This window comes from Falco cherrug, chromosome 11, assembly GCF_023634085.1.
Source record: "Falco cherrug isolate bFalChe1 chromosome 11, bFalChe1.pri, whole genome shotgun sequence".
In the NCBI taxonomy this organism is placed as follows: Eukaryota; Metazoa; Chordata; class Aves; order Falconiformes; family Falconidae; genus Falco; species Falco cherrug.
Genome location: NC_073707.1, coordinates 19,000,166 through 19,014,447, shown reverse-complemented (window position 1 = coordinate 19,014,447; position 14,282 = coordinate 19,000,166). Strand labels below are relative to the sequence as shown.

Below are 14,282 nucleotides of genomic sequence, written 5' to 3'. Positions count from 1 at the left end.
ATCTTTATCCTTTTGCCTTTATTTGAGGCATTGTATCTACTATATTTGTAAGACTTATGCTAAAAAAATTGCCAGGGTTTAACCCCAGCCAGCAACTAAGCACCACACAGCCACTTGCTCACTGTCGGCCCCCAGCAGGATGAGGGGGAAGAACTGGAAGGGTAAAAGAGAGAAACCTCATGGGTTTGGATAGGAACAGTTAAATAATTGAAATAATAACAACAACAACAATAATAATATCAAAGAAATAAAACCCAAGAAAGACAAATGATGCAAATGAAAACAGTTGTTCACCATCAACTGACCGATGCCCAGCCAGTCAGCCAGCAACCGTCCCTCAGCCCACTTTCCCCTTAGTTTATTGCTGAACATAATGCCATATGGTACGGAATATCGCTGGGGTCAGCTGCCCTGGCTGTGTCCCCTCCTGCTCCACTGTCAGGGTGGTATGAGGAGCAGAAAAGCCCTTGGCTCTGTGTGTAAGCACTGCTCATCAGGAACTAAAACATCCTGAAACACGAACGCTTCCCAGCACAAATCCAAAACATAGCCCCATACTAGTTACTATGAAGAAAATTAACTCTACCCCAGCCAAAACCGGCATGAAATTACATATAATGAAGATGCAAATTCGTTGCCTATTGCTAGAAAGACTGACATTTATAGATCTTTTCAGAGTAAATGGGTTTACAAACAACAGATGGAAAGAACATAAAGGTCATTCAAATAGCTCTCGGGAGTGTGGTTGAATTTATATGACTGAACTTCGAATAATTCATTATGCCCCTTTTTAGAAAAAAAAACCTTAAAGGTTGAAAAAAATCATAGAAGTAGTGAACAAAATGTATTAGATTTTCTGCAAAATGTATAATACTATCTCAGCATCGTTGGTGTTTTAATAGATGTCATACTTTTGTGAAGGTTAATAGAGGAAGTCTGTCACAAAGAAATGAAAGCACTTACTTTGAGAAGGTACATTGGCCGTCCTTCATATGTTTCCCCAATTACACTGCGAGAGACAAGGTCTGGGTTCTGAGCAGCAATATCAGCAGTCCAAGCAGCTATCTGTTTAATAAAGAGGTTAAATTTAATGAATCTCTGTTCCTCAGGTCCAGACTAATTGATTCACAGAATTCAAGCCAGAATGGTCCTTCAGGGCATCTAACTTGACCTAATATTTAATACAGTTTGTAGATTTCCAAGAATTATTGAGTGTACCCTCAGCAAATTTGTTGATGACACCAAGCTGTGTGGTATGATTGACACACTGGAGGGAAGTGATGCCATCCAGAGGGATCTCACAGGCTTGAGAGCTGGGCCTGTGCAACCTTCAAGAAGTTCAACAAGGCCATGTGCACACATGGATTGGGACAATCCCAAGCAGAATTACAGGCTGGGCAGAGAATGGATTGAGAGCAGCCCTAAGGAGAAGAACCTAGGGGTATTGGCTGGTGAGAAGCTCAATATGACCTGATAGTTGCACTTGCAAGCCCCGTATCCTGGGCTGCATCAAAAGAAGTGTAACCAGCAGGTCGAGGGAGGTGATTCTCCCCCTCCACTCCGTTGTCATGAGACCCCACCTAGAGTAATGCATTCGGCTCTGGGGCCCCCACCATAAAAAGGACATGGACCTGTTGGAGTAAGTCCAGAGGAGGGGCATGAAGCCATGAAGATGAGGAGAGGGCTGGAACACCTCTCCTATGAAGACAGACTGAGAGCTGGGGTTGTTCAGCCTGGAGAAGAGAAGACTCCAGCAAGACCTGGAGTCACTCCTTAAACTCTCTTAACAAAAACTGATTTTCTTTTTAAGCTACGTAGACCGAGTGTCTTAAATCTTCTACATGTTGTAGTGTTTTTCAGTGTCATGGCTCTTTTATTCAGCATAATTTTTGAATTACTGACAGAAGTGCTGGACAGGGATTTATAGGAACTGTTCACTAATGTCAGATACAAAATAAAGAATATCTCCTTCATTCTATTTAAGGGAAGTAGTAACAGCATTCATTATCCTAATATTGGACCAGATTCCCTTTGTTATAGGGGCCTTCAGGAGCTCACAAAAAAGTTGTCACATCCACACATAAAAGCATTCCATGCCCAAACAGCTATCTATAAACTAAGGAAAAGGCAGGAAACAGCAGACAGATCTAGACAAACTGGCAAGGAAATATTAGAAATAATGGTTGACATTATAGATGATGGTGGGTTTTTGCATGCCAATAACCTCTGCAGAGTCAGAAGAAGTTTTGTTCTTATTTTTAAATAGCCTTGTAAAAGGAGACTTTTTCTTTTTTTCAGAGAGTTCTAATGGAAGAAAATTGATTAGTTCTGTATATGTTCTAAAGATACCACCTGGAGACGAAATACAAATTTTGTTGTTTGCAAATGTAACAGGTGCTTAGTGGGCAATGATCGGCACAAAAATGAGAGTTTTTTGCAAGGAAAGGCATGAAAGGGAGATCGTCATACTTGCAAGTATAAGAACTGTGATGCAATGGATGATAAGGAGCCACTGCAAAGATGTGAAGAGTGACATGGTCAAGATGCTACATGTCAGGAAAAATGAGCATGGCTGTGAAAAAAGTAGGGAGGATTGGAGAGCTTATGGTGGAAGATGAAGGCTAGCATTGGGGCAGGGAATGGTATCAAGATTTTTAGCAGAGAAGGTGGGAGGAGTGAAAAGGAAAGAGCAAATCAGTACTGAAGCATGGCAGCCTGGTCATTGGATTTCTGCTAGTTTCTTTGCAGCACTGTGAGCAGAAGTAGAGGAAATAGGTGTAGGGGGATGGGTTATACAGATTAAGTCAGTAATGAGCAATATAGGAGAAGAGGAAGGAAAGTTTAGAGAAAGAGTTATCATATTGATGGATGGAACAGAAGAGGAAAAAGAAAGAGGGCTAGAAACATATCAGAAGCTGTTTTTACTACAGAGGTTAAGGTACCAAGCTGACAAAGTGGTAAACTTCTAGACTTTACCGTTTCCCAGTTGTTGTACTTTTCATAGCTGTGTCTGGTGGTACGAGCTTTGCTGTCAAACTGGGCATCCAGTGCAGCCTGCAGGTTGTCAATCAAAACTCTGCAAGGCACCAGGAAAAGCGTAAAGAGAAACATACAACTTACTAGCAGGAAAGGAAGCACCAGGTGGACATTTCAGGGTCTTCCTGGAATTAAAGCTGCATGGATTGTGAAGTGAAATGCCGGGGGTGGGGGATGGTGATGGGGTGGTCTGTTCTATGCATTTGAAAATAAGATATATTAGGTTCCAGTTTCAATGTACTTCCTGCCTCAACTTTGCCACCAGAATGATCAGGGAGCAATAGATTCCCCCTAACGAGCACCTGCCTACTTACTCCCATACTAACAAACCTCCAGGGTGGCAACAGTTTGGTTTAGGAAGAATGGCAATGCTAAGACAGAGTGCGTGCAGAAAATGAGCTCTGGGCTGACCTTGTATTGCCAGGTTGCTTCTGCCTCAATAAGAAAAGGGGCTCTCTCTTGAGCTTATGGCACTGAAGGAGAGTTAAACTGCAGCAAAGTAACAGTCCCATGCAGCAACCCAGCAATGTTCGCCAGATTAAATTCTCTGTCAAACCAAGCTTCCAAATTTTAGGTGTGGTTGGACAACTCTGTTGCAGGTGGCATTATCCATCCTCCAAACTACTTTACTGCATGTGAATAGGGCTATTAAATTAGAACACACAACAGTGAGAAAACACCAGCATCCTGTCTGGAGTGGCTGGATCTCTCCTGTTCACCTTTCCCTGGGGCTGACACAAAGGCACAGCTCATCACTGAGCATGCTCTTGAGGACCTTTTGCTTATATTTTAACCTTGGCTATCAAAAAATGAAATCCTCTTGTTTTTCTTTGTCTTAACATTCTTACAAATCTTACTCATCCAGGATATGTCCTTGATAATTTCTGATTTGGATAGAAGAGTAAGAGGCCTTTTTGTGAGGCACCACCAGCCTTCAGAACAAACAGTGCAAGTGACTACATTGACATGATGTCAGGGCACCATAGCTGCACTTCAAAGGAGTTGTAGCAGCTTGGGTTGTCACAAGGACGCTCCACTCAAGTTTGTCAGGGACGCCTTCCAGACATTCTGGCCTTTGCTGCAATCAAAAGATTTGTGCATGGACCTGAGGGAGTTCATGAGTATTATAGGAAAAACTAAAAACATGTATAGTAACTCCTCCTTTGCCAAAGAGGAAATTCCACTGAAATCGGATTCCTGTGCTGTATGTGGGCTGTGACATTATTGAACACGATTTCTTCTAGAGTGTTTTTAGATTCTGTTCCCCCAGCGGCATCCAAATCAGACATGGTTAATATGAGGCCAGTAAATTTCGGGTTGGATTACCCTTGGATTTAGCAGATCATAAAAGTTATGTGTCATGAGATCTGTGTGGTGTCCAGTGAAGCGTTTGATCTGGTGGCAAAAACAATGGGGCTGGAAGACAAAACCTCTGCACTCAGTCAGTTGAACTTGTGAGACTGCGATCAAGTCACAGTGACTTTCAGTGTCTAAGTACATGATGATAGAATATCCATTACACATCAAAGAAGCCTGATGATCAAGCTGGGCTCAGCCAATTTGCAATGCTCAGGTGAAGCTAAAATGAAGACAAACAACCCCACTCCACCCCAGCCCAAAGTCAACTTCTCATTCTCAGTTAATGCTTGCATAGTGACTGGAAGATATGAAGTATAAGCAGCTGCCTGGTCCTGCTTTTTTCTCTCCTCACTATTCCATTAGTGCTATTCACCACACTGTTTCTGTTCCCAGGGATGTGTAATGTGGCAGTGTAATCTGTTCCCTCCACTTACGGGTAGTTGTATTCGGTTGTGGAAACTCAGGGCTTTCTTCTAGGTAATATATTTACAAAATATTTAAGCTAATTACGAGCTTTCTCACTGGAGAAATCCTTGCCATGCATCTGCTGTGCAACTTGAGTAAGCCCAAGGCTGTCCTGGAAATCTGTTCTCCCTACCCCATTGGCCCTTCACCTGATAACTGTCTTCTCTTTGCCACCAGCTGGGCGCTTTGCTCCCCTAGCTATTATTCTGCAGTTAGAGGACTCAGTGGGAAGCCCCTCATGGTGGCCCTTGAAGCTCACCATTTTCTGACTTCAGTTCCCCGATACTATATGCCAACCTGTCTGGTGTACTTTGTGGCTCTTTCTAGACCTTTGCTACATTTCACCTTTAGTGGGAAATCTTTCTCATCCCCTCCATACTCCAGCCTTTGTACTGCAGTGAGCTTCCACCTCTGGGAGGTTCCTGGTAGTAAGCCTTTGCTTCCTGCCTCTTACCTCTGTCAGCATTCCACCCCACACCTTTAACGTGGAGCACCTACAGTCCATTGGAACTGCCTGCCATAGGGAAGCTGAACCCAGCAGAGGCATCCACAGGAGGGGTGAAGTTTGTGACGGGAGGATCAGTTGACCAATACAAAAAGATCAAACACATTTTCCTCGTATTTAATTTCTTATTCAAAATAAAGTAGTGAGAACAAACTTACCTATATTCTACTCCATTTTCTTTCAAAAGACCTTCAACCTCAAAGGACTTGTCAGCTTCAACTCGGAAATCAACTTGCATTTTTGGCCTTACCAGTGTGACAGAGTCTGGCTGCCAAAAGTCAACCTGAAATAAGGTCGATAAATAAACAAATACATACGTATGGCTGTGATTTTTAGGTGGGTGTATGTGTCATGGTGATATTGATTGTGATTAATATACCAAATTTTGTTCCTATCCTATTACACTGACCTGACTGTGCTTGCTAGAAGTATCAACCTAAATTTTAACTGGAAAATGATTAAGAAGATTTTATTAGGCCCTGCAATTTATATGGCAGAATTCTGGAGATGGCAGTGACAGTTTCACAAATGTCAAGTATTCTACAGCGTCTGAATGCATACACTTATGAATATTGTAACTATCCTTACAACTTCTTTCGTTCTTTGTACATATTTCAGTGGAGGCTTCTGTCTCTAAGTGTTAGACAGAGACAGACTCCTGACTCAGTAGCAGAGGGATGCTACATGAATACTTCATGTCAATTAGCTGGGAAAGACTGTTGTCTCTATGAGTACTTTTAAGACTCAGTTCACTGAAGTTGGTACAAGGAACCTGTGCCTTTCAAAGGTGTTTAACTCTGGGTGGACAAACAACAGTGCTATTGCCGTATCACATATTTTTGTTGAAGTCAGCTTCCAAACCTCTGGATTTAGCGCCCTGTTAAAGGCCAATGAAAGCAAAGCTGGTTTGCAAATCTAGTGCCTTTTAAGCCTTTCTTCTCGTGAATGTAAAGGAAATTGGGGGCTGATGGGCATATTCAAGAACTACGTGTCTTCAAGTGAGATGACTATTCCAGAATATACTACTATATCAGTCCTAACTGATTCCTTTATATAACAATGGTAGTTCAGGGATCTTTTCTTTACTTAAAAGAAAAAGAAGACAAGCAATCCTTTTATACTACACACTTAAAAGCAAGCATGGTATGTTAGCTTTCTTAATAAGGGTAGCACCATTCCAATAGTATATTCTTCTACAGAATACTGTTCCAGCATGCTATGCTAGCCTGTTGATGATAGTTCTCCACATCTGTACTTCGTTAAAAATACCATCCTTTCATCCTACAGATAATGGTGTCTTTTTCACCAACAGCTATTTTACAACATCAAAGCTGAAGAAAAATATTGAAAACATATTTGCTATCTTTATTGTTTTTCCTTATGTCATTGTGTCATCATATTTCTACATCAAGGTCAGTAAGAAACATGCAGCTTGGTAGGAGAGAAAGGAAGCTTTAAAAGAAAGTCAGAGAAGAAAACATGACATGAGCAACTAGAGGCCAAAGAAAAGTTCAGTTTGTTGGGAGTGTGGAATTTTAGATTTATGTGAGCAAAATGTTTTGCCTACAATGGTAAAAGTTCTTGTAGCTGAAATTTCCATGTTTTATCTAATATATTCTTGAAAGTACCCCACACTGAATACAGCATTTCAGATTAGTTTATTAATAAATTCTGGTAGGCCCTTTGATATTCAGACTGGGTTAACTAGCTTCTAAAAAGGTATCGTAATGTATTTGTATAGCTCTAGCTTTATCACCTTGTCCTGTTCCTTCTGAAGAAACACTACAGCTTAACTTGAATGGAATCAAGATTAGGTCTTTAATTCAGTTGCATGATTATTTTTTTTTTAGACACACATTAGTTGAACAAGAGGAAAACCATTCCTTTCAAATACAATAGAGTCCCTTCCCCAAGTTCTTTACCTGCATGTTGCTGGCAAGGGAATTGATGATTTCCACCTGCTCATCATTTTGTGGAATCACACGAAACACCTTCTGCCTGAAAGGGGAAGAGAAAGACGGGGTTTGAAACGGGTAAGTCAGTTGGAAGGTTCTGCTCATGCAGAAGAAATTGTGCAAATATGAAACTTGATGTCTGTTCTTACCCATCAAAGGCAAGATTCTGCAGGTGAGCAGAAACAGCTGCAGCACCTATTAGAAGTAAGAGCACCCACATGTTTTGGTTTTTTTTAAGGAAACCCCCCCAATGTTTTTAGCTCTTCCGTGCTGCTTTTATAACCTGTTTTGTCCTGCTTTTTATCAGCTATACAGCAGAACAGCTCAGTGATCAACTGATAGATGACCTTGTTTTATTTGCATACCTTTTATAATGTGTGTTTTACTCCACACCTGTGAAAACAGCTGAAAGTCTCAAGGGGGGTGGGCTGGCTGAAGGATCTTGCTACTTGAGTTGCATAAACACTTGACATGAGGAAGTGAATTTAACTTACTTTGTTCTTTTCTGTTGCATGTGAATTTTGATTCATTTTGGGTTTTTTGCACTCATTTGGTTGCTGGATACTTTATTGTTACATTATGTAATGGTAGATGTCTTATCAGATGTTGTTGCAGTATAACTGGTCTTAATGGCACAGTATCGTCTCTCTTGCTGAATTACATGGGGCTGACAAAGCAAGAGGAAACCCAGTCGGCATGTACCAATTATCTTTTATTCCCCAATAGAGAAGTACTGGACTTGTTCTTTCCTCAGTCACTTCACTGAGACTTATGAGTAAGGCAGGTGCCTGCAGAACTAAGAGTGTAGAAATTTCTAGTAGCAGCAGAGTTGTACATATGCTCCACATAATACATTCATTGATCATGTAAGGATCAGAGGTAAATATCTTTAAAGTTAAGCACTACAGTGGGCATTATATGTAGGCTAAGAAGATCAAATGAAATATAGTCATGCAAAAGCATTTTTTACTTTACCTTTCATGTTTTGCCTAAACTATCTGAGAAATGGTAGTGTGTTTGCATCACTGCACTTGCATCTGTTTAGTTTTCATTAACAAGTACTTGGCATTAAATGTAATATTAATTGTCTATTGATGCTGTGTCCTGAGGTGACTGATGTTTTCAACAGGGAGCCTCTAAATGAATCAGTGTATAAATATATAAAGAATTGAATTTATGAGCTCAGTTCTGTTTTCTGTTGTGCCTAAGTGACCAGACAAATTAAGGGGCTCAGGCACAGATAATCTTGAAGATGTTCTTTGACTCCATGTCTGCTATTTTGCAGAAATATATATATATATATATGTGTGTGTGTGTGTGTATCATATAATATGTAAAAAAATATTGGAAAATTAATGTATATTCATCTCAGATTAAATACACAGTTACAGTTTCAAAGTGCAGAAATTTGAATTATCAATGACCATTTTAAGCATGAATGTGGCATTAGACTCTGCACCTGATTTTTTATGAGGTTCTCTGGAGTTAGCTCAGTAAGGCTGTAGCAGCCTTATATACAGAATACCTAGAAATACATTATTAAAATAAAGGTACCAAAAATGCAGCAATTTATACTTAACAATATGACCCATGACGAATATGTTCCTAAAAGGAGACTCCAAAAATGCACTGAGCCTATTTATCCAAAACCGTCTTTGCCAAACCATAGGGTTTGAACTTACTTTACAATTAATGACCTAATTTGTAGCACTGCAGGCTCTTGCCCCGCAATAAACTTACTTTGAGTCACGTCTCCTAAGAAGGATGACAGCAGGAGTTATCCTGACAGAGTGCCAAAACAATACTGCAAAGTCTTCAGAAGTTTTAACTTTACGATGATGAGGTCTACAGTATCAGATAAAATAGTCTGATCCCATGAACACTGCTAAGACAATAACGTGGAGATGATCAAGCCCAGATCTCACAATGAATAAATGATCACAAGAAGTAATCAAACAAATTGCAGATGTCATCATTCCCTGTCGAGCACTGAGAAGCATCTTGGAAATAGTAGACTGCCAGATTTCAATGCTTGAGCTTACTTTTAAGAAATTCTTTGCTTTTTCATGCAGTTGGAGATGATGGGATTTTTTTATTGTATGTATGTTTTTCTCCAAACAATCACTGACACAGCATTACTGCCATCAACGGCTGAGCTGGCAAGCATTACTGAATACTATAATTTCTAATGACAGTCGTTGCTGTTTCCATCTGTCAGAAAAAAAAAACAATGACCTGGAATCCTACTTAAGTGATTTATTTTACATCTCAGGATTGATGGTTATTCATCAGATTAGCTCATAAACTAGCTCTAAGCATTGTCTTGTTTTTCTAACTGTATAATATAAACGTTTAATATTTGTATGATAAAGGGGTAGCATAAGGATAAATAAAATAGCAAATTAAATTTGGTTAAGCCATCTGTTCTTTTTAGCAGCTGATTACAAGCCAAGAGCACATCAGTTGGCCATGGCTGAGTAAACCTAGGCCTTTACTACATGATACTGAGTGCAGAGGCTAGTATTACCTATCTCTTTGAAGAGATTCAGAAGAAAAATTTAATTTTTTTAATCAAAAAAGTAACAAAACCAGCTGAATCTCAAAAGGAGAGTGTGTAGTAATTTCCTTCAGGACATGTATTTTGAGCACAGCTGAGAAAAAGCAGCAGTTATTGTAATTTTGTTGCAGTTGTTTGCTTTTTTGATGATTAAAAATAAAGTTTTCTATGATGTTGTCACTCACAAAGAGTATTCCCTGTGTCTAGTGACATGAGCTCTAAAATGTTTTGATGCTAATAATTGGCTATATTCCAGCTGAAATTCATTTTGGTAGTAATTTCTTATTTCAGTTTTAGAAATAGAAGTAACTCTGGTACTCCACTTTGAAAAGCTTATGAAGGCTAACCACAGACTGATAAATGGAAAAAACACACATCAATGTTAGCATTTCAGAAGCCTCCTTTATCCTATGAAGCCTTTCATCCCATTTGTTATCAAACCGAGTCCAAAACTCTGAGGATAAATAATGTCTTTTTCTAGGAGTTTCAGTAGATACAGAATTCCTGAATAAGGTAGTTTGTTGAGCTATATTTTAAAAAGTCTGCTATCTTTTAGTCACAAAATATTGCCAGTTCTCATAATCCTTGATTGACAATTTGATCTTTTCAATATTGTTTTATATTTATTATGACCTAAAAGATCAGTGAGAAGCTGCTCAATTCCAAATCTTAACACTGCTTATGTATGTAATATAGCAAAATCCTAACATGTGCCCCAGACCAGACACATGTGTTTGAATTGTGAGGACCCCCTTATCATAATTCATTTGTTAAGGTAATATGTTCTAACCTTAGTTTTGAAGATTAATACTATTTAATATATTCTGAAGATTTTTGGCAGTACTTTGAAGAGGTCAGGATCAGCAGAATCTGATATCCAGCATGTGCTCCAAGCTTTCTTGGTACTTTTTTTGCCTTTATATATTATTAATATTGCATCTTTTAAGTCATCAAAAGCTTTTTCAGCTTTAGTGCTCTGGGACATGTTTATATCCTACTATTTTTGTATCTATGTGTCGGTATCTTTTTTTTTTTTTCCCCTCCACATTTGCGGATGCTACTTAATGTGTGTGAACAGGAACTGGATAAGGAGAGGAAAGAATGGGAGTGATAAGATCTAGGGTATGGAGCAAAAAAAGGTAGCTCTCATGACTCTGGGATGTGTTTCTACTTCTGCTATTGACGCATCAGGTGAGAAACAGTGAAATGTGTAACTGTTCTTTTGTAGGGTTGGTGGATCTTGCCAAAGTATCTCCTGTGAAATAGAATTATAGAATCATTTAGGTTAGAAAAGACCTTTAATATCAAGTCCAACCATTAACCCAGCACTGCCAAATCCACCACTAAGCCATGTCCCTATGCATCACATCTGTACCTCTCTTTAATAACTCCAGGGCTGGTGACTCAACCACTTGCCTGGGCAGCCTGTTCCAATGCTTGACAACCCTTCTGGTGAAGAAATTTTTCCTCATGCCCCATCTAAACCTCCCCTGGTGCAATTTGAGGCCATTTCCTCTTGTCTTATTACTTGGGAAAAGAGACCAACATTTATCTCACTACAACGTCCTTCCAGGTAGTCGTAGAGAGCAGTAAGGTCTTCCCTGACCCTCCTCTTCTCCAGGCTAAACTCTAGACCCTTTACCAACTTTGTTGCCCTTTCTTTGGACATGCTGTAGCACCTCAGCGTCTGTCTTGTAGTGAGGAGCCCAAAACTGAACACAGCATTCGAGGTGCGGCCTCTCCAGTGCCGAATACAGAGGGACGATCGCTGCCCTGGTCCTGTTGGCCACACTTTTGGATACAAGCCAGGATGCTGTTGGCCTTCTTGGCCACCTGGGCACACTGCTGGCTCATGCCCAGCCAGCTGTCACCCAGCACCCCTAGGTCCTTTCCCACCAGGCACTTCCCAGCCGCTCTGCCCCAGCCTGTAGCGCTGTGTGGGGCTGGTGTGACCCCAGTGCAGGATCTGTCACTTCTCCTCATTGAACCTCATACAACTGGCCTCGGCCCATTGGTCCAGCCTGTCCAGACCCCTCTGCAGAGCTTGCCTGCCCTCAAGCAGAACAACTTCCACCACCCCCACCCCCACCCCGACAACTTGGTGTTGTCTGCAAGTTTACTGAGGGTGCACTTGATCCTCTTGTCCAGATTGTCAAGAAAGATCTAAAATGGAGCTAGCCCCAGTACTGAGCCCTGGGAACACCAACTGTGACTGGCCACCAACTGGTTTTAATTCCATTCACCACCACTCTTAGGGCCTGGCCATTCAGCCAGTTTTTTACCCAGCAGAGTATCATTTTTTTACCATTGATGTCTAAGTCATAATTAAGACTGAGTGTATTGCAGCTTCATTACATGATCAATGCACAGATGCTTAGTGTTTAGAAAGTATTTTATATCCCTAGCTAGAAGCTGTTGTAATACCATATACATTCAGATTTTTATTTGCTTGAAAAAAGTGTGAAATACACTAAAATAAAAGCAGTGGATAAAGGTATTGGCAGTCCCAGAATTGCCAGAAACCAAGCACCAACAATCTGTTCTGTGCCAAACAGAAAAAAAAGATATTTAATGAAGCAATGAGAAGGACTGACCTGACACAGGACATCTGCTTAATTAGCTTGTTCTTGGGATGGGCTTTCTGTCATGCACAAGTGTGGCAGGTTCTCATACTCAAGCCTATTCTGTGGCATCTGTAAGGCTAGCAGGGTCATGGGAGGACTCAGCAACAGCTCAAAGATGCAAAAAAGCATAAGGTCCTTCCCCTTACAATTTTTAAAGCACTGAGATGAGCACGTGGTAGTTAGTGAGGGATCACACCTACAGGAAAAAGTTTATAATCTAAAAAAGTACATGAGCAACTAGACACTGGCTATTCTAACAGAAGCCAGTTAAACTTTAAACTCTCATCTTCATGCAGTATCTGATGGGTGTAGGAGTTTCTCTTCTGGTGTAGATCAGCACATTTATGCCTAGATAATGTCTCCAGCAATGCAAGAACCAGATGCTGCTGAGGCAGTGCTAGAACTATTCTGTAATGAGATACAGGAGTATATGCCCACTGTTGAGGCCTCTCCAGGATATCAAATATGGGTTGTTAGCACATTGTCATTCTCAGTATTCCCCTAGTTCCCATTCTGGACTCTGCAGGGGCTGAAGGTAAATCAGGCTGTCAATGTGCAATCATTCACCTCCAGTTTTAACAGAAGGATTTAGACAGACAGATGAATCTCCATTTCATCCAGCTAAATATGATCCAGATAGTGATGCTATACTAGAGTTAACACAGCACAGCAGGATCACTGTGAGTGGGACTAAAGACAGATGACAACAGGAGAGTCCAGGTCCATAAAAAAACATCAGCAAGTGGACTGAGCAGATTGATTCCACACTTTGGCCTAACTGAAATTTCTTTTACAGATTGCTGGATAATCAATCTGTTCTGTTTTGGGTTTTGTATGTGTTTGCCTTCATGGATCATGTAAATGGTGAACGTTCTTCTCCTGCATAGCTTGTTTTTCATCTGTAGACTTGAAGTTTGAAGCTTAGCACTTGGATAGTAACCTTCCACTCTGAATGATTTTGATATCTGGTGTCCTTTGCTGAGAGGCAGGTTGTATCAACTGCTGTTGTACCTGGGCAAAGGTCAGATAGTTCTGCCATTTCAGAAAAACAAGACCATTTAGAAATGAATAAAATTTTCAATTTAAAATTATTCAAGTAACCCAAATTCACAAGCTGAAGAAGAACATAGAACTCCACTATGATCAAGTAGAACTTCAGCTAAATCTCTGCCTTCCTCCCCAACAAAACATATATATTAAAACATCATTAAAATTAATTCCTGTTTTACTTTCTACCAGATTTTGGAGTTACATTTCATGTCATATTGTAAAAAAGGAAAAAACAACAAAAAAATCATGTAAAAACCACCAAACCAAAAATTCCAAACAGATTAATCGGGTATTCTGCACATCAATTTGTTCATGTAACACTTTTCCAGAAGACTCATGGTTCTTAGTTGATCAGAAGTATTCATAAAACTCTTCCCAAAGCAACTGGACTATAATCTATGCTTGAACAACATTATTAAAACACTAATTGCAAAAACTATAGGGAAAGCTCACTCATTATGAGTATGGGGTAGCAAATTAAGTTGAACGAATTAATTTTGGCACTCTTTGTTTCTCTGTGAACACGTAATAAAATGAAGTTCAAAATGAGTGGAGAACCTGTCTGACTTAAGCAAGTGTATTAGCTATTTGTGAGACATCACAGGGAAAAAATAATAAATCAAATGCATGCTACTGAAATCTGTGGAATCAAATCTGACTGAGGCATGGATATTGTCTACGTGAAAAGTTCCTTTTATTCATAGAAGGAAGTCAAATGATTAAACATGAAA

At 40.0% G+C, this 14,282-nt stretch overlaps 1 protein-coding gene across 2 annotated transcripts in view; it reads right to left on the bottom strand.

Moving 5' to 3' along the window:
• CPB1 (carboxypeptidase B1) overlaps positions 1-14,282 on the bottom strand; it is a 66,876-nt gene that overhangs the window by 13,805 nt on the left and 38,789 nt on the right. The window contains exons 1-5 of one of the 2 annotated variants that reach the window (XM_005443652.3): positions 7,470-7,574; positions 7,288-7,363; positions 5,524-5,648; positions 2,977-3,076; positions 964-1,065 (exon numbers count right to left, since the gene is read on the bottom strand). In XM_005443652.3, the coding sequence (XP_005443709.2) occupies positions 964-1,065; positions 2,977-3,076; positions 5,524-5,648; positions 7,288-7,363; positions 7,470-7,540 (474 nt within the window). In that variant the 5' untranslated portion in view covers positions 7,541-7,574. Of the gene's footprint in view, positions 1-963; positions 1,066-2,976; positions 3,077-5,523; positions 5,649-7,287; positions 7,364-7,469; positions 7,575-14,282 lie in introns of those variants that run through there. The other variant, XM_027811831.2, reaches the window with a different exon arrangement.